The sequence below is a fragment of the Cebidichthys violaceus genome, unplaced genomic scaffold (assembly GCF_023349555.1).
Source record: "Cebidichthys violaceus isolate CVI_PGR_0920_01 unplaced genomic scaffold, fCebVio1.0.p SCAF_17, whole genome shotgun sequence".
NCBI lineage: Eukaryota > Metazoa > Chordata > Actinopteri > Perciformes > Stichaeidae > Cebidichthys > Cebidichthys violaceus.
Window position 1 is genome coordinate 5,636,994 of NW_027176340.1, and position 23,978 is coordinate 5,660,971.

The window sequence follows — 23,978 nt, forward strand, 5'->3', positions numbered from 1 at the left end:
AGCCAAAAGCAGTGGAGATGTGTCACTGTGCGAATGTGTGCAGATTGCACTACACTTCTGTGCACAGTATACACACGCAGAACATTATTAACCTTTGGGAGAGTACGTAGATGTGGGTGAATATGAAGCTAATTAAAGAAGACCGCAAAAAGGCCCACAGCTAATTATCCACAGGAAAAAAAAAAAATACTAAGATGTGAGATCAGATTAACCCACGTTTCTGTTCTTCAAGCTGTACATTCTAGTGTCTCTGCTGTAGCAAACCAATAGGGGGAAAGTAGATTTAATAAAAAAGTGTTTTCCATGCTGTCGCCAGTGATATTTGGATTATAATTAACCACCTTTTGTCTCCTGTTCATGGTAATACAATGACTATGATTTATAATTAATTTGGTTTTCACACTATATTAAAAAAGAGCCATGCAGACCAAACCGAATCCCAATAAGTAATGGCAGGAGAAACCTCAATATGTAAACAATTTGAAACATTTGGCTTTTTCATTGGCCATAAGCATTACATGGTTAACTCTGAAGTAATTGTAAAAAGTCCTTATTATTACACAAACTTTTCTGCTTCGGTAATTTCTTTGAAGGCAGTGGATGGAAATAAAAAGGTTGTGACACTAGGCTCGTTAAGTTCTGGTGCAGGATGAGAAGTTTGCACCAGCCCACTGTGTAAAAAAAGCTAAAAATGTTACTGTGGGCTTGTTTGGGTAAGCTCTCGATTTTGTAAATAAATTAACATTTACATTTAAGATATAAAGATATGCAAAATGATCAATCCAAGCAAGCGAAATAGAGCAGAAGACCATATAATGTGAATTCTAGTCTCCTTTACAGAACAACATTGCATGCAGAAGCCATGACATTGATAAGCAGTTCTACTCATCCATTGACTAGTAACATACCAGACAACAGCATGGGGTCCTTGTCTACACACTTCTTCACGTGGTCGGACTCGCCGGTCAGTGATGACTCATCAATCTTCAGGTCATTGCCCTGGATCAACACTCCATCAGCGGGAAGCAGATCACCTGCAATTACGATGGTAGAGTTGCTATCTGCAGTAGATTTATTTACATTTCCCGCAATTGATTGATATTGCCTTACACAATTAAAAAGTTCCGATAACTCCAAAGATTCATTAGAGTTGGGTTTGAGCTGATATAAGATAGGACAGACTGTGACCACTGCCGTCTATTTCTGGTAGAAGATGCCTTTGAGAGAGGAGGTGTGCATCTCTCTGTGTACTGTCTGTCTGTAGCTAAAACATTTCTCCACATTACGATACTGTTGCTTAAAGATATTTAATTGCTTAAGGTGGACTTCATCATTTTAATCCCCCCTCTGGAAATGAGGTCAAGGTCTATTTTCAGCCACTAAACCATGAAAATGACTTTACACAGAACAATGGACGAGTCAATTAAGGAAGTCAGTGGGCACGTCCAGCTACATCACAGTTATCTAAATGTTTTGGAAAGTTCAGTCAATTTTAGTTCACTCAACAATGTTTAAATTAAAGTCATAGTTGAAATAAAAAAATGAGATGATACAAAAGGTTTATAGTATAGAAAAGGGCAAACTGGTTAGATGTTAATTATGTCAAATTACAATCAACAGTGTAAGTAGATTATAAACAGAGATTTAGCATACCTAAATACCTTGCACACTGCTACAAAATAATGAGCAATCTTAAAAAACAAAAACAACTAAAGGTGCCAGGAACACCTTTATGTCTTTATGTCTTATGTCTTGGGGAGTCAGTATGTGTAAACAGCACAGAACGACAGAAGCCTCTTGCAGCTCAAGTTTGACATACTTCAACTTCCAACTATTTATCAATTCTGTTTTCAAAGCTCTGTGAACCGTGAATTTCCACTTCCTGCATGTCATTAACCGTGTAAAATCTAAACACACACAGTTTGACAATCTCCTCCCACCTACCGTATTTGATCTGTGCGATATCCCCTACCACTATGTCCGACACTGGCAGCTGTATGACCTGGCTTCCACGGACCACCTGGAATTTTTGCTCCTGCTCGATGCGGCTTTGCAGCCCACGGAACTGCTTCTCCTTCGACCAGTCGTTGAAGGCCGTCACCAGCACCACACACACCACAGACAACAGGATAGCTGCGCCCTCGATCCAGCCGGCGTCCGCCTCGCCCTCGTCCTCTACCCCACCTCCTGCCGCGCCACAAGCTGAAGTTCGGTAACGGTGACAAGAAAGGAAAGGGGAAAGTTGTATAGATGGCGCAAGCACACTGTGTTTTCATATAGACTTTAAGTATTCTGTCGACACACACTTACACACCGAATATCAACTCACATTTTTCATACACAGGTATATATGCTTGAATATGTTAAGAATATGAACACTTCATAATAACAGATACACAAAGGGATATAATAAAACCTCACACTGGGAGGAGTGTATGCGATCTGCCTATGTACGACGTATATGATATAAACGACAACTAAATAAAATCAAAGTGGAAGAACCAAATAATTGTATACTTGTGTTTTCTTATTATTTGTGACATGTTCGAATTAAAATCTATCTATTCCATCAATTTCCATCTCTCCATCTCTCTATCTAATGCCCTGATGTCCACTGGCTGTGAACTGACAGATTGGGGTATATTTGGAAATGAAACAAGGCCTATTCACAGTCCTCCTCACGCTGCTTCATGTAATACTGTGGGAGCCATTGTGCCCTACACTTCTGGCTAGCTGACTTCAAAAGCCCCCAGTGGAGTGATTAGATTTGGACTATAAAACACTTGCAGCTCACAAGGGAACTAGAGCAGACCCAATATTATAGACATTAGAAATGCAGGGTCTGATTTAACCAAGAACTAGACTCAAAGAAGCAATTTGGACCTATTGTTACATTGTTGGTTCCAATCAATAGGATGTTCATGTAGTGGATACATTGCATACACTCCCAGAACATACCCTCCTTTATGTGTGTAACTACCAGTACCAATGCACACATACTGTATGTGCTCACATGTAGGTTTTGGCAAAAAAGAGAAAAATATTAAAGACATATAATAATTCTATTTTTATCTAAATATTCTTAACATCTAATATAGTATTCTAAATTGTGTTCCCTGTATGTATTTAATTGTTGTTTCTTCAGTTTGTCATGTTTTGTCATGGAAAATAAGTGAAAGCTTAGTATTTATAGATCCAGAACTGATCCATCTCCTAAGATTATGCAACAGCATATTCAGACTGGCGGGGGTGACAAGTGACGCCATCTTACTATCCTCTAAAAAATAGGTCATAAAGCCTCTTACTAAGAAGCAACGATTCCATGAAGAACAGATGAAAGAACCAAATACTAGTAAATTAGTGCAGTATATATTTCTTAACAATGTAATTGGATGAGTTCAGACTGTCCTGCTTTGTCACTAGAGTGCATTGACCGAGATAAATTGAATGTAGTAGCTGTCCATGGCTCTGATTGCACGGCTCTTGTCTCTTTCATACAAAGACACACGATCATGCAGCACATTTGTAGCTGTCCGTGGTGCTGATGAAGTACATAAGAGCATAAAATATAATGACTATTATATATACTACTATTTATACTATATATAATACTATGATTGAGAGACTTTGATTGAGAGTTGTGGGTGAGCTTCAAAGGCCCTATAACAAACCATGCTGGTATATACTGTATGTCTACTTACGGTATTTTCTTACTATTTTTCTGGTTATAGTTTTGTTTCACGTCATGTGTTTGATACAGACGCAATTAAGAGCCTCCTCATTCAACTGCAGCCAGGCTGTTTCATATGTAAATGAGAATTAAGTCATCCCTCCACCTTCTATTTCTGGACCGTTGAGCTATTTTTTTTAACCTATTAATAAACAAAACAGTAAACCAGCAGTGCGTCATGTGTGCTTGTGAATACATACATGTGTGTGATATTTGCTTTTCACATATATCAGTATAGAAATTTGATTATATAACTGTTTTATGGGCTCCAATTGTATGGGTTTCTGATTGATATTTTTATTCTAAGTGAAGTTTGAATTGTTTTTGTTGAATATTGTTGCTTTAAATTTATAGTCATTATCCTTAGTGATTTAATTTCCTGTTAGGTTTACTTTGGAAAGGCCTAAAGACAATATATTCAGCTGTAACATATCTTGCCGTACTACACACCTATGTCACAACTCTTTATATCTAAATTTGAGAGATCATTGCCAGAAATGTCTGATTAGGCAATATAACATTTGTGTAAAAAAAGAGTTCGTTGTGCTCTTATTAAAGAGCTACTCTAAAAACTCTGCACTTCAAAAGGTCCTTACATCCCTATAGCCTTATGTCCGTCTCTCTTCATTTGGTGTTTTTTCTGAATTGGCTGGTTCAAAGTGGAATGCATTCATATCTTTCAGAACCGCTCTGCTATTCACATCTATTCATATCCGCAAGAGTTTATGTGCTGATTTAAATTCATATATATATATATATTCATATCATTCAAATCTGAGAAGAGACTAGCATATTGGCACCATTTTTGCCGCAAGTTAAAGAGAAGCTTGATTATGTATCTGCAGATGGACGCAGTTATTAGCATAATGAATCCTCTGGCCATTCTCTGCTTTATTTGGAGAGCTCACTCATAAAGCTGAAAAGATACAAAAAAAGATCTCGATGAAATAAGATCAATTTACAGTTAAGCAATAATTTGACAACCTAAGTGTTTGGCTAACTAGCTAAATAATTCATTTACTCACTCATTAAGCCTCTCTTAATCTTAACCGACCAACTGAAAGATGAATTAACTCAGAAATGACTTGATTAACTACCCATGCAAGTAAGACTGTGGTAACCTTTTCGTCTTTCTCTGGTATTTCTACTTTCATCAGACTTTTTAAACCCCTTAAAGTGATGACCTGTCCCTTTAGCAGGGTAACTGAATTCCATTACTGTGATAATGCTGGGAGCAATGACTGATGTTGCTGACTCAGCACCTCGTTATGGTCTCTGTCTTCGTTTCCTCTTTCACGGCTCACGGGGCTGATGTATGGGCACTTGGGGCTTAAGGTTATTTCTCTGCTCAACACTTCATTAACCTTACCCGGTACCTTTCATATGCACATTTAACACGGTCATGACGTGCACGCACACACACGCACGCGCACACACACACACACACACACACACACACACACACAAATTACCCCTGTGCTCGATGAGTCGCTTGATCTCTTGAGGCAGGTCACAAACAAAGTGTGACCTGCCTCACCAATTAAAAAGTGTGTGCATACAGTACATGTAAGTGTAAGTGTGTCAGCGAGTGCCAGTAATGTCAGAGGAAGTGATGTCAGTGTGCCAATGCAATTATAGCTCTTTGCTGTCCCCTGCAATAGTGGAGATACTTGTGAGATAACTATTATAGTGTGGGTGTGTGTGTGTGTGTGTGTGAGAGAGTTTGTGCTTGTGTGTCTGTCTCAAGACTTCAAAACAAAGGACAAGAGAGAATTTTAAAAGGAAGTGGTGTCACCAGAGCTGCTTCACTCACACTCTCCGCTGCTCTCTCCGGGAGGGTGGTAGAAAGAGAGTCCCAGGGAGATCAGGGCAGCGAGCTCCAGGATGATGAGGGTGACGTCCTGCAGGGCCTCCCATACCAGCTGCAGGAAGGTTTTTGGCTTCTTTGGAGGTATCAGGTTTTTACCAAATATTTCTTTTCTCTTGTCCAGGTCAGTTTGGGCACCTGGGAAACCTAAAAGTGTAAGACACAGAAAGAGAAGGAGCGATTGAGAGAAACAGTTACATCACAGTATATTCATCATCAGTCTTTGAAGGATATTCTTACTGACGTATTGCAGTGAGTTCAATATTGAATATAGGGTTAAAATTACCGCAACAAACAACTATCTGCTTTATTTCTACATTTGATCCAAAGTAATCACAATTTTTATCCACATACACAAATTTATTTAAAAGCACAGCTAATAAACCTCAGATGAAATTGCCGTCTTTTACAGTTTTAAGACATTTTTTATTGTTTATTATTATGATCTATAGTCAGCTTTGCAATGGATCATATCTTCCTTACTTTATGCTCTTTGTCTTCTCTCTTTTCACTCTTGCACTGCACACAAACCATCTCTCTCATTACCAGTTTGAGTCACGGTGGGCCACGGTTCTGCGTTCCTTATATAATGCTGCTAAGAGACGAGGGCCTTGTGCTTTGGCCTGATCCACCTCCCCATACACCATAAACTACTGCATATAAATATCTTTGGCTCTTTTATCTGAAAAACTTCATACTGGCTCGAGGGACAATTTACTTTTAGAAAACTGTCCAGAAAAGGATTCTCACGCAGTAGCTAAAACAATGCGGTGAAAGAGTTTGTTATAACAGATGTGGTGCTTTGGCAAGAGCAACGGTTGAACTTTGAAATCCAAATAGCATTAACATAAATGAGTAGCCTTTTGTGTGCAATTGTTCTTTTTTTCTATTTAAAAAAAAAAAAATGCATTATTAGTTTGGTATAGTTTTCCATGTGGATGTTTTAGAATCATATAACAATATGTTTTAGAAACATATCACAATATGTTTTGTGCATGTGCTGCATACTATTCAACATAATGTCAAATATGGCCCTCATTTAGCATTGAGCCTGTGGTTGTAATTATCTTATCAGCTTTGCCTAAACAGTTATTCTTCACTTTAAGTAATTTAAATGAATACAATCTGATGTATGACAGCTGCAAAATAAGGTTGATTATTGCTGATGTGTTTAAACATTTAGTCTATAAAATGTCAGAACAAATTGAAAAATACATTTGAAAAATACATTTCACAATTACCAAGGGTCTGAGGAGACATTCCTGAAATTGCGTGATTTTTGTGATCGACAGTCCAAAACCCATTTTTGCTTGGTAAATTACTCGATTATAAAAAACTAATTGTACTGTGGTTGATTTGCTATATTTTATCTGCATTGCAATGTCATGTAATGGGTCTTAAAATAGAGTATAACTTGCCCAAACTACTGTACTTTATATTAATAAATGTTTATATCTTAAATCACATTTATCACAGCTACAATATGAATCTGCATCAGTTGTGTGTAAGAAACTACTGTGAACCTTAATCGATATCTACATCAAACCTTCACAACGCTTTATAATTAGCATATCAAGTGTACTACCGGCAAATGTATGCGCTGTATCTTCAGCTAAAATGATTCATAAAAGATTCCTATTAGGCTACATTATAGGTTTCTATCTGGCTGCTTTCTCAGTGCAGTACCATTATCTGGTTGCTGAGCGCACACACAGTGTGTATTCACTGTCTCTGTGTCTCTCGTCCTCACAACCAAAGACGTTACCACAGCATTATGTCATGCATGGTGCGTCACTGGGTCTCCCAGGAGTGGCCCTGGATTGCATCTGATACTATCTCTGCTGCATGACACTGTTTCACATGTGAATGCAAATGGCCATGGAATGACTTATTCACATCTGTGGTGAATAACGGATGACACCATTTGCATCCGATGTCGGAGAAAGAGGAACAAAGACAAACAGAATGGCAAAAAAAACAAATGTTTAGATTGGAGAAATTGGAGAAACTAGATCCATTTTGCTCCTTGAAAAAAGAAAGGTGGAAGAACAGGGAAGGAGAAGGAGAGGACAGAAGGAGGGCAGGCTGGAAAGAGAACAATTCCCAGCTCCTACATAGGAGAATGCCCTTGTTACAAATAGATCAGTCTATAAATAGCCTCATTATCCATTCTCTTTTAATTGTCTCTGAGAGGACCTAGCATGCTCTCCCATTGATCTCCACAGCACCCTGCCTCACATCACACAAACATGTGTGTCCATGCATGTATATGTGTGTGTGTGTGTGTGTGTGTGTGTGTGTGTGTGTGTGTGTGAGTCGTGACTGCCTGCACGTGCTTTGGGTGTGTGTGTAAGAAGGCTGGCTTAGCATGCCGGCACTATCACACAGTAAAACTAGAGCTCATATATAATCAGGCTTTAGCCGGTTCCAGTTGGTTGGATACACAGACACACAAATATGCACGCCCAAGCACAGATGCACATATCTTTACTATCCACATTGTGTGGAACCCCCCTTTATCTTTGTTGGTCAGGTGCACATCAAATGTGACATTCACTCATATTTCTACCCAATACCGCAATCACAGAATTTTAAAAAAACAACAAATACATATGCTTATTCCCCTACACTACATTTCTAGAATCTGTCCAGAGGCAGGGAAGTTAGTTTTAGCATGTAAATGCACCATTCTGCATAAGAGTAGCAATCATTTAACAATAAAATGCAACATAATGCATACTCTTAGCTATTTCTGTCATGTGATGGCTACCTCTATTGTATGTATGAGATTATTCATTGGTTAAGCGTGACATCTAACCTTGTTAAATGTTTCAACTCCTTAAACGACCTTGAGATGTGAGCTATGCTGTAATCAATCTCTTGAATCATTAAAAAGTCATCGCTTCCTGGAAAACCCTCTGCTACATTATCATTCCTTCCTGGATAGCTGATTGCAATGCTGCTTAAGATTCATTTGCCAGATTATAAAATATTGTAGGCTAAATACTGTCAGCCCACCTAACCGCTCTGGCAGTGGATTTTGAGGAGGCAGTGAGAGGGCACTGTAGTGATATACAGATGAGTCACAACAATCTCACAGAGGATTAAGGGGGATTGCAAAGGAGTCTTTGTGCTAGAGTCCATCACCAAGTGAAGCCTGAACAGACTATATACCAAACGTACAGATGGGAGTAAGGGATAAGGGACTCCTGGTGCTGTCTAATGGCTGGCTAATTTATTTATCAAAGCGCCTCGTGATTGTTCTAATCGAGATTCAAAACGATGAAAGCCTTTTGGAAAGGAAATTTGAGTCCACCTTATAACAATGGGATGAGAGATGATGCGCTATTAACGTTAGATTGACTTCCATTTTCGATCGGCAGCTTACGGATTCAAGACAAACTGTGGGCATGCTGGAGACACAGCAGATTAAGTAAAAAGCCATTTAGTGTACCAGAAATGCAAACTGCAGTATAATCTTATTTATGAATTTGGTTGCGTGTCATGAAATCACTCAGTATCAGTCACTATGCACTGAATACCAGCTAATTAAGCAGGCATGTTTAATAATAAACCACATTTGGCTATACTTAGCTGTGGTCATTAGATGGCTACAGTTAGAATTTTCAATGCCAATAAGAAAACTTCATGGTATGAATCATGAAAAGGTCTGTGCCATAAATAATCAGTATGGGCTTCTTTGGAGGTCTGGGTTCAGGGCCAAGAAAAGTCTGTCTAAGACTAATTAGACTCTCTACTCTTAGATCATTTTAGAAACCTGACCAGGACGTTTTGCATATGGACAACACTAATGTAATGAAAATAAGACTTGAGCTTCAACTTAGGACTATTTTCTCCATCGTAATATTCTCATTATTACTTTTCTTATTCATAACATATTGTTTAGTCTATAGAAAGTTTTTAAAAAGGGTTTGTTTTGAGGGTTCAGCAATCCCAAAACCTAAAGATATTTAGGTAAAGCATGATGCTATAAACAGAGAAAAGTAGTAAACGTTTACCTTGAGAAGTTAGAACCACTAAATGACTTAACTGATTATCAGAACTGTTCAATTGACTTCCTTTCAACTGACACATTGTTTGATTAGATTACAGAGTTATTGTTATTTACAACCATAATGTACGGTCTGTAAATCTTGATGAGGATGAAACCTTGAACTTCTCTCCTCTTCGTCACTGTTCTCCATAATGTATGGCTGGGAATGCGCTGATCCCTCAAACACAGCAGGATCTGAGATTCAAATCTGCTCAGACAAATGATACCTTCCTAACATCCTGTTTCCAAATAGACAAGACAGGGACATTAACAAAAAGAAGGAACAAAAATATACCATTATATCTGCAGAGGAGGAAATGGGATTTTTCTTTTCAGTCAGAGTGAACATGATGGCATATTTTAACAGTTGGCCCTTTTTTTTTTGTCCGTGGCTGAAAATAGATCTCCATGGAAACACTATGCATCCCACTCGACGAGTGGAAATACCCGCGACTCTGAACCTTGGAGAAATTGTGAATATGTAAGAAAGTGTCTCTGTGTGTGTGTGTGTGTGTGTGTGTGTGTGTGTGTGTGTGTGTGTTCAAGAGCATGCATGCATGTGTATGTGTGTGCACAGGTGCGTCTGTTTTTTTCAAAGAAAAGACAGTAAAGAATGAAATGAATGATGACCTCCAAATGTCCTCGTAACATATGAACGTCACAGAGCAGCACATGACGTATCCTGTATATATAAAAAAAATAGAAATCTTGAGAATAATGCCGTGAACAACAATGTCTGAGCAGAATCTGTCGTCATGATGATGACCGTCATCATCATGACGCAAAAACACGGTGCTATTTTTCTGCAGCGAAAAGATGGCTTCGACATGTATTCTCAGCCTTCACCATTTTAAAAAGAGAGAGAGGGGGAATGAAGAGGGAAGAGAGTGGTTGAAGTGTGACTCAGAGAGGACAAGAGAGTGAGGAAGAGAGAGAATAAGAGTAGGCTGGATGTAGAGTAACTCTATGAATAATAACCCATCAGCTGCTAAAAGGTGGATAATTATCGTGCTCTTATTAGAAGATGGAGTGATGGAGAAATGTGTCCTTGAAAAGGACCTCCATAATAATAATACCATTGTATGCCGTACAGAAAGGTTTGTTAGCATGCATTCAAAGGCATAATGTAGTAGAAATAGCTTCTGAAGGATGACATTAAACAAATAATGCAGTGTGTTATGTGTACATGATATAGATAGGAGGAGGGAGTTGGAAGAAGAGAAATGTAAAAATATTCAAACAGTAACAAGAAAATGCACAAAAAGACAAGAAAAAGGAAATAAACCAAAAACATTGGCATGCTTTTTGGGTCGCGCTACGAAGGCGGTGGGCTTGTGTCGGTCATGTAGAACAAGATGTAAGATAATACAGCGACATCACCATTGCGGTGCTAGTTAAGGGGAGGAAGGAACTGGATGCTTTCCTATTAGCCGTCTTGTTTTTAGCTTCATGACTTAGTGCACCTTCCTGTGCATTAGTTCCCGGCACTCAACGTAAGTACAGCAAGTTAAATCCTTGCATGCTTAAAAATAAACATGAGTACAGTGCTGTTAAATGGTTCATGGTTGACTGACAATGTTTAATACATATTTACTTAAAGTTCAGTTTCCAAGGTTTCCATTTCCCACAGAATATATACTTTCAAGGCTTCTTAGAAAAAGAGATACATCCTAACCAACTAGAGAGCAAAAATAATGTGAGAGGATTCATCACACCTGAGACAGAGATAGAAGTAGAAAAAAAAGAATCATGACAAATCTTGTAAACCGCAAACCCATGATTCCTGTGAGGGGGGGGCGACATCCAGCAGCATAGCCAGTCCACCAACTATTAAATAAGGTTGGGCTGGATGTTTAGGGGGGATTGATGTTAGTGCAGCATTTATAACAGCAGTAAAGTGGTCTCAGGAAGGGTTTCTCTAGTTTGAAAAACGTTTTTTTTTCAGCACCATCGTATTTGGTGTTAGGGTTAGGTTTTAAGACTGGTCTCTTTGCTCAGCTTACAATGTGTTTTTGCGTGCTCTTAGTCCATGTCCACACTACTCCGTTTCCATTTGAAAACGCATATGTTTTGCTACGTTTACACTGAGCGTCCACACCACGCCGCCGTTTTCAGGCACCGTAAACAAAGGAGTTTGAAAACGCTCCCAAGAACGGATAAGTTTGAAAACGCCGGGGTTGCCTCTTCGTGTGGACGGTCGAAAGCGGATACGTTTAGAAACGATCACGCCCACACCTGCGTTCGCTACTTGATTGGTTCTTAGCAGTCACGACGTGTCCTTCCATGATTCGTCAACCCATAACTCTGTTTTAAAATTGTTAGAATTCATGTTTTGTTCCTTTACATTTTATCTGCGGACCTCACAATAGTTGTGCAGAACAAAATAAGCATTAATAAGGACAGGCAAGTCCTCCGTTTTGTGTCGATCACCCTCCTTAAAGCCGCTAACTGTGACTTCAGAAGTCTGCTCCATAGGTCTGACAACGCCGTTGGTCACGCCGCTCGCTTATCGCTCCAATAACAGCTGCTTCCTCCGTAATAATGCAGACTTTAACTGAACAACAGCTGCTAGTAAAGACAACAAGGTCAGCAACACCTGTAATCAGTTCTCCATGCTAAATTAACCTGGTAGTCGATCGGTAATCAATGTTGTTGTTGTGATCTTCCAGGAAAGGGTCACGTGATATGAGTGTGACGAATCAGGGAAGGACACGTCGTGACTGCTAAGAACCAATCAAGTAGCGAACGCGGGTGTGGGCGTGATCGTTTCTAAACGTATCCGTTTTTGACCGTCCACACGAAGAGGCAACCCCGGCATTTTCAAACTTATCCGTCCTCTGGGGCGTTTTCAAACTCCTCCGTCTTTGGTGCTCGAAAAACGCCGGCGTCGTGTGGACGCTCAGTGTAAACTTAGCAAAACATATGCGTTTTCAAATGGAAACGGAGTAGTGTGGACATGGACTAGCCCTAGTCTCTGTCATCTCTATCGGTACAAGAGGTCACGGCAGGGGGCAGGTTCTCTGTGTGAGGACGAGTTGACGTGACTTGTCTTCACTGCAGGGCAAACAGGCGAGCAGATATGCTGTACTGTATGTAAACAAACACGTTCTCTCATTTCATGAAAAGTCTCAGGGTCACACTAACACACACATATCTATCGTCCATTCCCTACAGACAACCCCATCTGGAAGGTAATGGACTGGAAAGTGACATTGAGCAATTTCTGACACCATGTCTTTCCCACCACAAGTGTATTGTGTATGTGCATGTTCATATGTGTGTGTGTGTGTGTGTGTGTGTGTGTGTGTGTGTGTGTGTGTGTGTGTGTGTGTGACACCATACTGCAACCTATCGCGGTATGTTCAGCCTCCTATTGCAGCTGTACTGTGCCACACTAAAGAGAAACAAACTCCGGGAGCAGGATCAGTGACAGATTTTCATGTTCAATAGGCAACAGAGCTCAGAGGAACACAGAGGAACAGTGGTCACAGCTGCTGCTTTTGATTACTTAAAGGAATAATCATGTTTTTTCGCCTTGTGGTTCACATCTGCACAGATTATTATGCTTGATTTTGACAATGCTACAAGCTGACCACTCAAACACGTTTTTGTTTTGGTATTTATTATAGGTTTTTCATTATTGAGACGAAGAAGCCTAAATGAAACGTATTTTGCGATGCTGAAAATAAAATATGCACTTCTGTGTGTTAGTGTGTGTGTGTGTGTGCATTTGTGTGAGTCTGTGGGGGCAGCTGTACAAGTGGGTGAGTTTTGCTGTCACGCACTGTGCTCTATGTGTCTGACTAATGCAAAAGATGGTGGAGTGGAGTGAGAGAACACAGCTCACAGCTCTCTTTCTCACACACACTCACACACACACACACACACACACACACACACACACACACACACACACACACACACACACACACACACACACACACACACACACACACACACAGGATAACTGATTATTACTTAGTATTCCTACTTCGTATTGTATATGGGCATAAATGTTGCAGAGGGTTTTATACAGAGAGAGCTAGATGATTATGTATAAATCTTCAAGTCTAAAAGAATGAATAATGCATCCCACGTTCATTTTATAAGCTATTATGTTCTGACCCACAGAACACATGCTCTTTTGTTTCTATGACGATAATTCTTGCACTATTTTATCTTAAAATGTTGTGAAAAAAAGCTGATTATGTAATCTTATGCAAGGAAAACAAACTGTGAAAACTCATAGATGTGGTTGGTGTATGCTGCTCATATCACAGTATTTGAATACCCAAAGGTTTAATTTACACCTCTTAGAAATCTTTTTTGGAAGTGCATCAAGAGCAGCACAGAGGGGAAAAAAAACAAAAACAACTTGACAGTGACTAAGGTAACATGAAGGCTTCATCAGTGCATACGGCCCTAATCAAAATTCATGGAATGTTGATTATTGTGGGAAAATACCGTGCACGTGTGAGATCCAGTTCGTATGATGGATCCCAGGTGCATGTGTGCAAAATCATGTGCACGTGCATTAGGGCAGCACAACTAATCCTATTACTGTAAGATGATGATTGTGCCATGTTTGCATTGGTGGGATGATCCATTGCATCAAACCAAACGCTCCCACTCCACGTGACAAATTATGGGGGGGCGGGGGGGGGGGGGGCAGGACTTAAATATGAATACATCTAATGTGAGACACAGAATAGTAAAATGTGGTGAAACAAACAGCTTTCTAAGGAAGAACAAAGCTGTGTCAGAGTTGAGTTAACGCTGTGCTTGTACCATTAAAAAAAAAAAAAAAAAAAGGTTGTTTAGTCTGCTGTGTGGGACCGAAGTCATAGACAATGATGGGAGTTAAAAGCACCGACAGTTCAGATGTGCTTATTCAACCTACTGCAAGAGATCAAAGTGAAAAAATGTGGAACAAATATGAGTCTCTTTCTGAATGTATTAGTCATTTAATATATCTGTCTCATACACTGTAATGTTAGCTGGCCCGGCTGCCCTAGATGTGGACACAAAATTAATGAGACATCTGTTTACAGCCTCTGTGTGTATGCGTGTGCGTGTGCGTGCGTGTGTGTGTGTGTGTGTGTGTGTGTGTGTAGGTGTCTGTGTAGCAGTGACAGAGATAGTAAGAGTGTGCGAGTGTGTTTAAACACTACTTAGTTATGAGGGCAAAGTGTAATGGGGTCAGTAACTTCATCCAGTAATTCAACCATTCATTCAGTCAATCAATCTCCCCATACATCTCTGCATTGTTCCGTCCACCTGCTCCCCATCACTGTCTTTCATTCATCTATCCATCTATGTTCAGTTAATTGTCAATTCCTGTTTTGTTTTTACAGCCAAATGTCTGATTTGTTTTATAATATATACATTTTATAAGTATGTTTTCTTCTTCTTTTCTCTGTGTATCTGGACATATTTCTGTCCATGTGCAACTGCAACACCTGCATTTCCTCTCTGGGGATAGATAAAGGTTTTTTCTTTATCCGTTGATGAAATGTCATTGGTATTTAATTTATATTTACCTTATATAAACAGTGATACATAATAAAGACCTGTTGCTATCCAGTAGCTGTAACGACGTACCCTCCTTTTTTTTCATCCGCCTGTCTATCACTTTCTCGTTAACACATTCACGCATAGATGGGAGAAACACTCCTCTGCTCTACTCTTCTCATGTGTGACTGAGTTAGTATATTCATATAGAGACTGTTGTATGCATCACTACAGGTGCTTCAACACTACTAAAGATTTGGACCATATTATTACTGCACATTCCCATTTACTGAATCCGCAACACAAGTCAGTGGTTCATTTTAAACTAGGTGGACGGTTTTGATTTTCTATTGTATTGTATTGGAATTTGGAATTGGATTTGAATAATGCTTTTTCAAATAACCCTAACACAGTCATTTTAGCTCTGTGGCTTTAGCCAACCATGCTGATTAGGAGTTGTTGCATGTTCCCCTCATGCCCATACACTTACACAGGCTGCACACCAACGCAGTGGTAGCGCACTCACACAAATCAGCAACCCCCCCCCCCCCCCCTCCCTCTGGACTGGAAAGGGAGAGCGCTCAGGCCAAGAGGCTGAAAAGGGAGAGTGACAGTGGTCTATCTGCTGTCTCCCATCTGGGTGTCAGTCTCTGGTTTCGCTCAGGGGCTCAGATAAGATCCGGACACAATAGGGACAGCTATTAAAATTCAAACTACCAGAGAGTGTCATGAAATAGTCATGACAGGTAAGGGAAATCTACACACTCTTGTGTGCCCCTTATTGTCTGTCTGCTTGGAACTGCAGGTAAAATACAATGCCAGGGGCACAGAGAGGTGCCGATTATTGTGTGGGGATAATGCCAAATAAATGAAATATAAACTACTACTACATTATTAACTGTAATAACTTGGCATTATTCAAAATCATTTTGGAAACATATTTGTACATCACTATGAAAGATATTTCTAATAGATTAAATCACACAGCACACTGCAATAGGAGTTTACAAACTCTAACACTGAAGGGAAATTACAGTGGAGAGTTGAACGAGTATTGATCTCTGCTTGTGCTATGCAGTAGCACTTTGATTGAACTGTAATGTGACTGAGTCCATGAAACCTCATGCTGCACAAATGGATGCATCTCCTTTAATATTCCTGACCTGAAACAGATGTACTTACACGGTATTAACACAATCGATTTTTCCACATACCACTAATGTAAGAACTGTCCGGGTCATATGTCTGTACTGTAAAGACATATTAAAATACTACTACTACTAACAGCAGCCGTTATGATTTTGTATGCATGACTTTTACGGGAAAAAAAAAAACCAATACATGTATTGGTACTTTTACTAAAGTAAAGGATCTGAATACGTCTTTCACCACTGATAGTTTGATCAAAGGTTACGTAAAAAAATCCCCAATGAAGATTCTGTTAAATCTGAAGCTGCTGTACTGTATGTATTCTCTGGATAAAATTGCAATAACTGACTAACACTGTCACAAGCGACGGTAGAAGCCGAAATTAAGTGTTTGCACATTAGGCGGTGTCTGATTGTCTGATTTTTGGTGCTTTGATCCTGATCCGTTGGGTAAGTGTGACTATCTCTGTGGCAGTATCCAATACTGGTAAGACTAAGCAGGCTTAGTTTCTGCTTCCTTTATGCCCATGGGCAAGGAACTGTATTTTAAGGGTACAATTCTAAGTCAGAACAAGACAGCTTCTGTGTTCCTGTTCCTGTTCCTCTTTTCTGCTGCTAATGGGACGTTATGGATCATTTTTCCACAGGATGTGTAAACTCAAAGTTGAAAGAAAGCTGCTCTGTGCCTTCGAGCAAGGCAGGGCTGGATCCGGTCCAAGACTGTATCTGTTTATGTGCCCTTGAGAGAAAAAAATGCTGTCTGTCTGAGTTGGCAGCCCTGGTACCACCCTTGTTCTGCCCCACAGCGGGAGGAGAAAGGGCAGAGAGGTCAACTCAGGGAAAGAGCTGACATGGAGAGAAAGAAGCCGGCTATAGCCCCGGACTCTGCATATTCAGCTAAAAGCATCGCCTCGCCTGTCAACTTGCTATCCATACTCCTGGCTTCCAGCAGCCAGTTCAAATTCAGGACATTTCAGAGAACAAGATCTGAATGTATATATATATATATATATATATATATATATATATATATATATATATATATATACATATACGACAATGACCTAGGACAGAGAAGCACTTAGAGATGTCAGTTTCTGGCACTGTACAATTCGCTTATCTGCGGACAGACTTTCCAGACAGATGTGGGCTGGTGGGCTGATGGTAGAATGGGGGGGGGGGGGGCTTGGAGCAAGACACTACTCCCCCACCTGTACAAGGTTAAAATACAGTTTAAAAAAAAGAGAGCTGTGAAATTGATTTGGAATTATTAAACAAAAGATGTCTGAAATAACTAAAAGTAGACCTTTAAAAAAAACAATGTATTTATTGAACTGTGTAATGTATTGCTTTATATATGTCAGGATTTATTTCATAGACATATGTATTCATTTATTGATTTAATATTACATTAAATGGTATTCCATACAACATTAGATCATACTAAATGAATATCAACGTGAAACAGCTAAACTGTCTGAATTTAAATTAATCTGTAATCACATTGGTAATGTAATGAAATGTTAATTGATAACTGGATTATTGTTCAACGTACTTATTTTACTATCCTTTCAAAGTTGACTGAGCATATATGTTGTTTGTTCAGCACTGGATTGCAGTCAGTTTCATATCTGGAATCTACCAAGAAAACCACATCCAATTTTTGTTCCATTTTCAGTCATGCCTACTGAGTGCCAATCCGTACACTAGTAGTATTCTACACTCACACCGGCAGACATACTGTATACTGTTGTGAGTCAGCACCAGGCTCCATGGGAGCAGGCCAGTAGAGTCTGGTTTTTGGCATCTGTCCTTTTAATTCAGTCAGGCATCTCTTGGGACAGCTGACTTCACTGCCAGCCATGTCCAGCATCCGTGTGTGTGTGTGTGTGTGTGTGTGTGTGTGTGTGTGTGTGTGTGTGTGTGTACTACTGGGATTGTGCGACTGTGGTACTCCTTCTCCAGCTCATCTGATTCTCCTATAACTTCTATAACTGGTATATTTGTCATAAGGGAAATCAATATGGTATACTGGCTTGAGCTGATATGCTCCACTATTGATTAAAAGAGATACAGTTTCAAGATATATTGTACATTCAAGAGAAATTGGTTCAAACAAACATTTGACATGCTCTAGACCAGGGATGCCTTTCAGTGGACATCTATTGGATATAACTATCGTTTTAGTCAAAGACCTTGTTTAATCCCTGACTGGGAAACCAGCCCACAGTGTATTTCTCCAGAGACAGTAATCAAACCCTCATATAAAAGCCTTAGGATTTGAGAAGTGTTTGCACTTCACAAAACGTCCCAGCTGAAATGGTCACATGTCATGATCATGTTTTTAACACACACCTGCTCATCATTTTGTATTATACTGCATTTAAAAATCGACACAGCCTTGCAAGAAGGTACTTTGTAGTAAGACATAAAAAAAAGCGTCATCGGTTGTCACTAACAACTTTATCAATGGTTAATACATTTTGAATGCTTGATAGATGAACAGGAAAATGCATGAACAAAATTATATTTTTTGGTTTGCTCGGGTGGAAAAGCTTTATTAATGGCTTCCTTATTTATATCAAAACATCAGATCTGCAGTATTAATTGTTAGCAAGTCATTGATAAAGGGTGGAGGAGGGCGTTTTTCACTTCACAGTAAGCTATCAAGCTGTCAGATTCAAACGTTAGGAGATCATTCCTACAGTAAAAGGTTATTTGTCACAGAATGTGAGATTGGTCCTTCATGACTAATTAAAGCCAGAATGTGCATTGTTCTTTAAACAATATACTGTTATTTTCCATCTCGACTAATGAAAGAAAACACATATATTTAGATAAAATGTTGAACAGGTTTGTTGGGTCGTGTTTGTCAACTTAACCTCTAGTTTTCTTTTAGGGGGGTGTAAAGAAATTAGGTGACATACGCGATGCTAGATGCTTTGTCATCTTGTTAGAGAGATTGTTTACTTAAAGATTAAGGTAAAGAGATCTGTGGCAGAAGATATACTTTAACCACAGATACTTTTGTGTGTGCAACTTGGCAACGCAACGTGTAAGTGTCTTTTTGCTTGATTAGATCTGAAAGCATCAATACAACGTTTATTAACCATTAATAAAATCAGGCACACCAAAGACATTTATCAGCTGAACCGCTGCTTAACACTTTTTTTATTACACACAATTTTCCTAATATTGCATTTAGAGTGCTATTATAGAGTGATTGACCACTGTGCCACAATACCGCTTAAGCACTGCCTCAAGGTCACTGCTACTACACTGCAGCAGAACACCTGTGTGAGTAGTGGTGTGTGTGTGCGTGTGCGTGTGTGTGTGTGTGTGTGTGTGTGTGTGCGCGTCTACCCATGATATGGTTTTGCTCCCTCGCAGAGCAAAATGGCTGTATATCATTTATAATCTGTCCTCTGAGAGCTAGCTCTCTCTCTTCTTCACTGCCTCCCATTTCATTCTCTCTCTTTTTCTACCTCTTCTATCTCTTTTACAGAGTCACCAGGGGCGGGGAGGAGAGGCGAGGGCAGAGAGGCGAGGAGGAGAGGAGAGGAGGAGCAGAAGGAGTTGCAGAGCAGAATAAAATGCCCTTAATAAAGAGATGGCTGCTCCATGTGAGAGATCCCTTGTGGGATAGAGATTAAATAGACTGCGTCAGAGGGGAACACGCTCGTGGTGCTGCGACTGGGATGGAGGGAGGGAGGGAGGAAAAGAAGGGGAGCCAGGAGGAGAGGCGGGATGAGGAATAAACGTGAAGAAGAGGAAAAGGAACAACAGGGTTAAGATTAGAAGAGGAGAATGTGCAGAAATGTAGCAGCACACAGACTGACGATGTGGACTTTGTTGCAAGGGAGGGATACAAAAAAGATTAGAAGGAAAACAGGTAGGAGGTGGGTGTGAAAGAAGGAACATGAGAAAGAAAGGAGATGAAATGGGAGAGGTGTTTCAACCAAACTCTGCAGACACAGAGATGATAGAGAGAGGTGGAGAGAAGAAGATAGAGAGAAGGTGAGAAAAGGTGGATGACAGATGAGTGGGGCAAACAGTCTCATGAGTTATGTATAGAATTCGTAAAGGCCTCGTCATGGGAGCGGCACAAAACAAAATGTGGGAGATGTGGGAGGAGTTCTGCAGGGATGACTTATTTTTGTAAACCAACCCGGAAGAGACAAAAAGCAAATGGGATTTTTCCATTGGATTTGGGATTATTAAATAATAATTATAGAAAATAAGCTCTGTGGCAAACACATTTTTATGATACTCACACATTTTGTTCAGCAAGATAATCTTCACGATTGAACAAGGCTATGTGATTTATGAAGCGTCAATACAATCGGCAGAAGAAAAAAAGCTAAAAGGTATAAATTGACTACACCATGGTTGCATGACTTCCACTCCGTCATAACCAGCAAGTTAAATGTGGACTAGTTTTTATGATGACGTTTTGTAGTCTCATTTAGCAAACGCCTTTTTTAAGACAAGTAAAAGTTTTATAATTAAAATCTCCTAAACTTGTGTTAACCGCAGAACTTACTTAAGGCACCTAACCAAAACCCCATTAAAACAAAAACATTGAACTTAAAAATAACGGAACCGGAAGAGCAAAAAGGCTGGCTCATTTCCAGGTTCTATGCTATGACAATGCTATACAATGCTATGTATGACACTGGATGGACAACGGTATCTGCAAGAGGAGGTAAGAGAAGAATGCAATAAAGAATAAAGATAAATAGAAAACTGTTTTTCTACATCTAACCATTATCCCATCTTCTCGCTGCTACACGTCCATTTTCTATTTGTTCTCCGTCTAAACATTTCTGCCAACCAAACACATACTGTACACATCCCTCTCATCTGTGTCCTTGACATCAACGCAACGTCTCGTAGAAATCACTGGTTACAGATCAATACGTTTATACAGTGTGCTAGATATGATGTGTGTGTGTGTGTGTGTGTGTGTGTGTGTGTGTGTGTGTGTGTGTGTGTGTGTGTGTGTGTGTGTGTGTGTGTGTGTGTGTGTGTGTGTGTGTGTAGAGACATGTAGGGTGTGGTGTTTGTGTGTGTATGTGTGGTATCTAATTACTAAGTCAAGTGTTCACCCTCAGAGAAAAATCAGTTCACACAAGAACCATCAACAATGACAATGACAAATACCGGCATTGTTCTGACGTATCATCCGACCACCATCCCATTCTGTCATTCTTCTCTCATTACTGCCACAAACAGCAATATAGGGGAATTCCCCCCAAAAAATAAACTGTCTTCAATCAACTGATGGTCACCTGCATTTCTGTAAGCCATTTTTTTCCTACTTGTCAAAGCCTAGTGTGCTCTATGTTACCAGGGGGGAGTCGTCTTAACGCCAACATATTTGTTTCAACAAAGAAAAACCAAAATTGAAAAAAATCAAATCTCCATTCTGGTACTATTTGTTGTAATAGTTTATGGGACAAAAGGAAGTTGAGAAATGGTGTGCTACTTTTCCAGCACTATTACATTGCTAGTAACTCAAGTGAGCGTAGAAGAGAGGGATGATGAAGGTTATAGATGTAGAGCAGGTCTATTAAGGCTACGCTGTACACTGGCCCACTGGGATACCAGCGACCGACCAGCACACCGAAATAGAAATGGGAGCAGAGGAGAGAGAATGGAGGAGAAGTAAGGTGTGGTGATACAGAAGAATGGGAGGTAGAGAGACAGAGAGAGATGAAGGGCAGGTGGAGGGGTTGATGAGGAGGAGGTCTGAAGGGGACAAGAAGGAGAGGGAGGGAGGAGGCGAGATGATTTAAGTGAGAAGACATCCATAATAGAGTTGGGAAGTGGGAACAAATATTTGATCTATTCCATTTTGAAGTTTTCTTGTAAAGGAATGGTTTGCAAATCAAATACACGTTGGCTTTTTTTTGGCTACAGTTCGATGAGCAGATCAATGCCAAGTCAGCCGGTCATGAATAGCACATGTAGCAAATTCAGAATGCTTCGCAGAATGTTTCTATTAGGAGCAAAACATCAAACTGATCCAAAACTGACCCAGAATCTGAAAGTGAACTGATGTATGCTGCAGAATAAACAGTGTTTCCTGATCTCTACAAAGTGTAACATTTCCATCTCATTTGCTATTAGCAGAGAGTTGTGGCAGTGTGTTAGGTACCAAAAATGCACCATGAGAGTCATAGTTAACTTTTGTCCATAGATTTTATGTGCACAGACTGAAACCTTAAGGCTTTTTTTTTTTTCAAAGATCCAGATAATTTCTAACACAGTTGCTCATCTTTTGTACTGATTATTAAACTGTGACAGTTTCATGCCCATCAAAGCCTGAACAAAGCTTGCAATTGTCTACATAGAAAATGTATGACATAACTATGAAATAACTCCTCTAACTTTACAATCTATGGGGTGAAGAAGAGGAGAAAAAAAAAAGGTGGATGGGAGATGAGGTGATGGTGTAAATATAATTCATCAGGAATGGATAACCATTGCCATTTTAGCCAGGACACAGATTAGATGTATACATTTCAGGAATACATTTTTTATATTAGGTTGGAGATCATTACATTTGAAATATAGTTTTGGTGTGATTGAAATACTGGTAAGAATAGGGTATGGACTTAATCAAAAGCTGCTGGTATAAAACTGTCTGGAGGTGGGGGGAAGGGGATGTCGAGGGAGATTTGTAGGTGGTGGAGGTGAAGTGTGTATATGTGCAGTGGGAGTCAAATCAGTAGAACTGGCGTCCAAGAGGGGATGAGGAGAAGATGGAGGTAGTAAGAAGACTGACATGGGAAGTGGTGATATTGTAGAGGCAAAGAGATGTTAGACATAAAAGTGTGAGGGTGAGGATATGACATTGGGGTATCTTGGTTGGTTGGCTGGAAATAAAATAGCTCAGTCCCCGGCTGGTTTTAATATAAGACAATAAAAACAATTTTACTGTTGAATTGAATTGTCTATTCAAAGTTCCTGCTGTATTCGTTATAATTTAGTTTTATCTTCTCTTCATGCATAAGAAGGCACTTCATTCCATCACCTCGGTGTGTAAAGTCATGATGAGCAACTCTGCAGACAGAGAACTGGAAAAAAAAAAGAGAAAGGCCGATCTTTTTGCTGGTTCGTGTTCTGCTTTGGCAATAATACAGTACTATTAGGTGTACTGGATACAGTTAAAAAAAATCCTCAAATTGATTGGTATTATATAACATTTAGTGCAGGCTTGTAGTGATGCATGTTTTAAAATATTCACTGCTTCATTTCCAAATTGTTTAAACAAAATTAGCAGTCATATCTGCTTAAAAAGCTTACCATTTGTAGTTTTGTGAGGTGGACAGACTCCTAGTATATAATGTGGTTTCTACACATACTTGTATCTATATGTATTCCTCCTTTCCCGCACGGTCTCTCCAACTACCCTCCTGCCTTCCCTCTCTCACAACATCAAAGAACATTGATGTCCTGAGCGCCTCTTCCTCCTCTCAACCCTCGAGGAATGTCTCCGCCCTGAGCACTCTCCTACAGTTCCTCGCTCCCTACCCAGGAGGACCCACCGATGTGCCGCAGCTCTCGACAGTATATATAGTACAGAAAATAGTTACACTGGGAGCACCTACCGACCGTCCTTTCCCCTGTCTCAATAGAAGTCTGTTTTTGGAAACTAAGCTG

General features: G+C 39.8%; 1 protein-coding gene across 14 annotated transcripts in view; it reads right to left on the reverse strand.

The window, feature by feature from the left end:
* Window positions 1-23,978, reverse strand: part of atp2b2 (ATPase plasma membrane Ca2+ transporting 2) — a 125,879-nt gene that overhangs the window by 40,382 nt on the left and 61,519 nt on the right. For all 14 annotated transcript variants that reach the window (XM_068712313.1, XM_068712314.1, XM_068712312.1 and 11 more), the window contains 3 exons: window positions 5,544-5,744; window positions 1,945-2,202; window positions 909-1,034 (listed from right to left, as the gene is read on the reverse strand). In XM_068712313.1, the coding sequence (XP_068568414.1) occupies window positions 909-1,034; window positions 1,945-2,202; window positions 5,544-5,744 (585 nt within the window). The remainder of the gene's footprint in view (window positions 1-908; window positions 1,035-1,944; window positions 2,203-5,543; window positions 5,745-23,978) is intronic.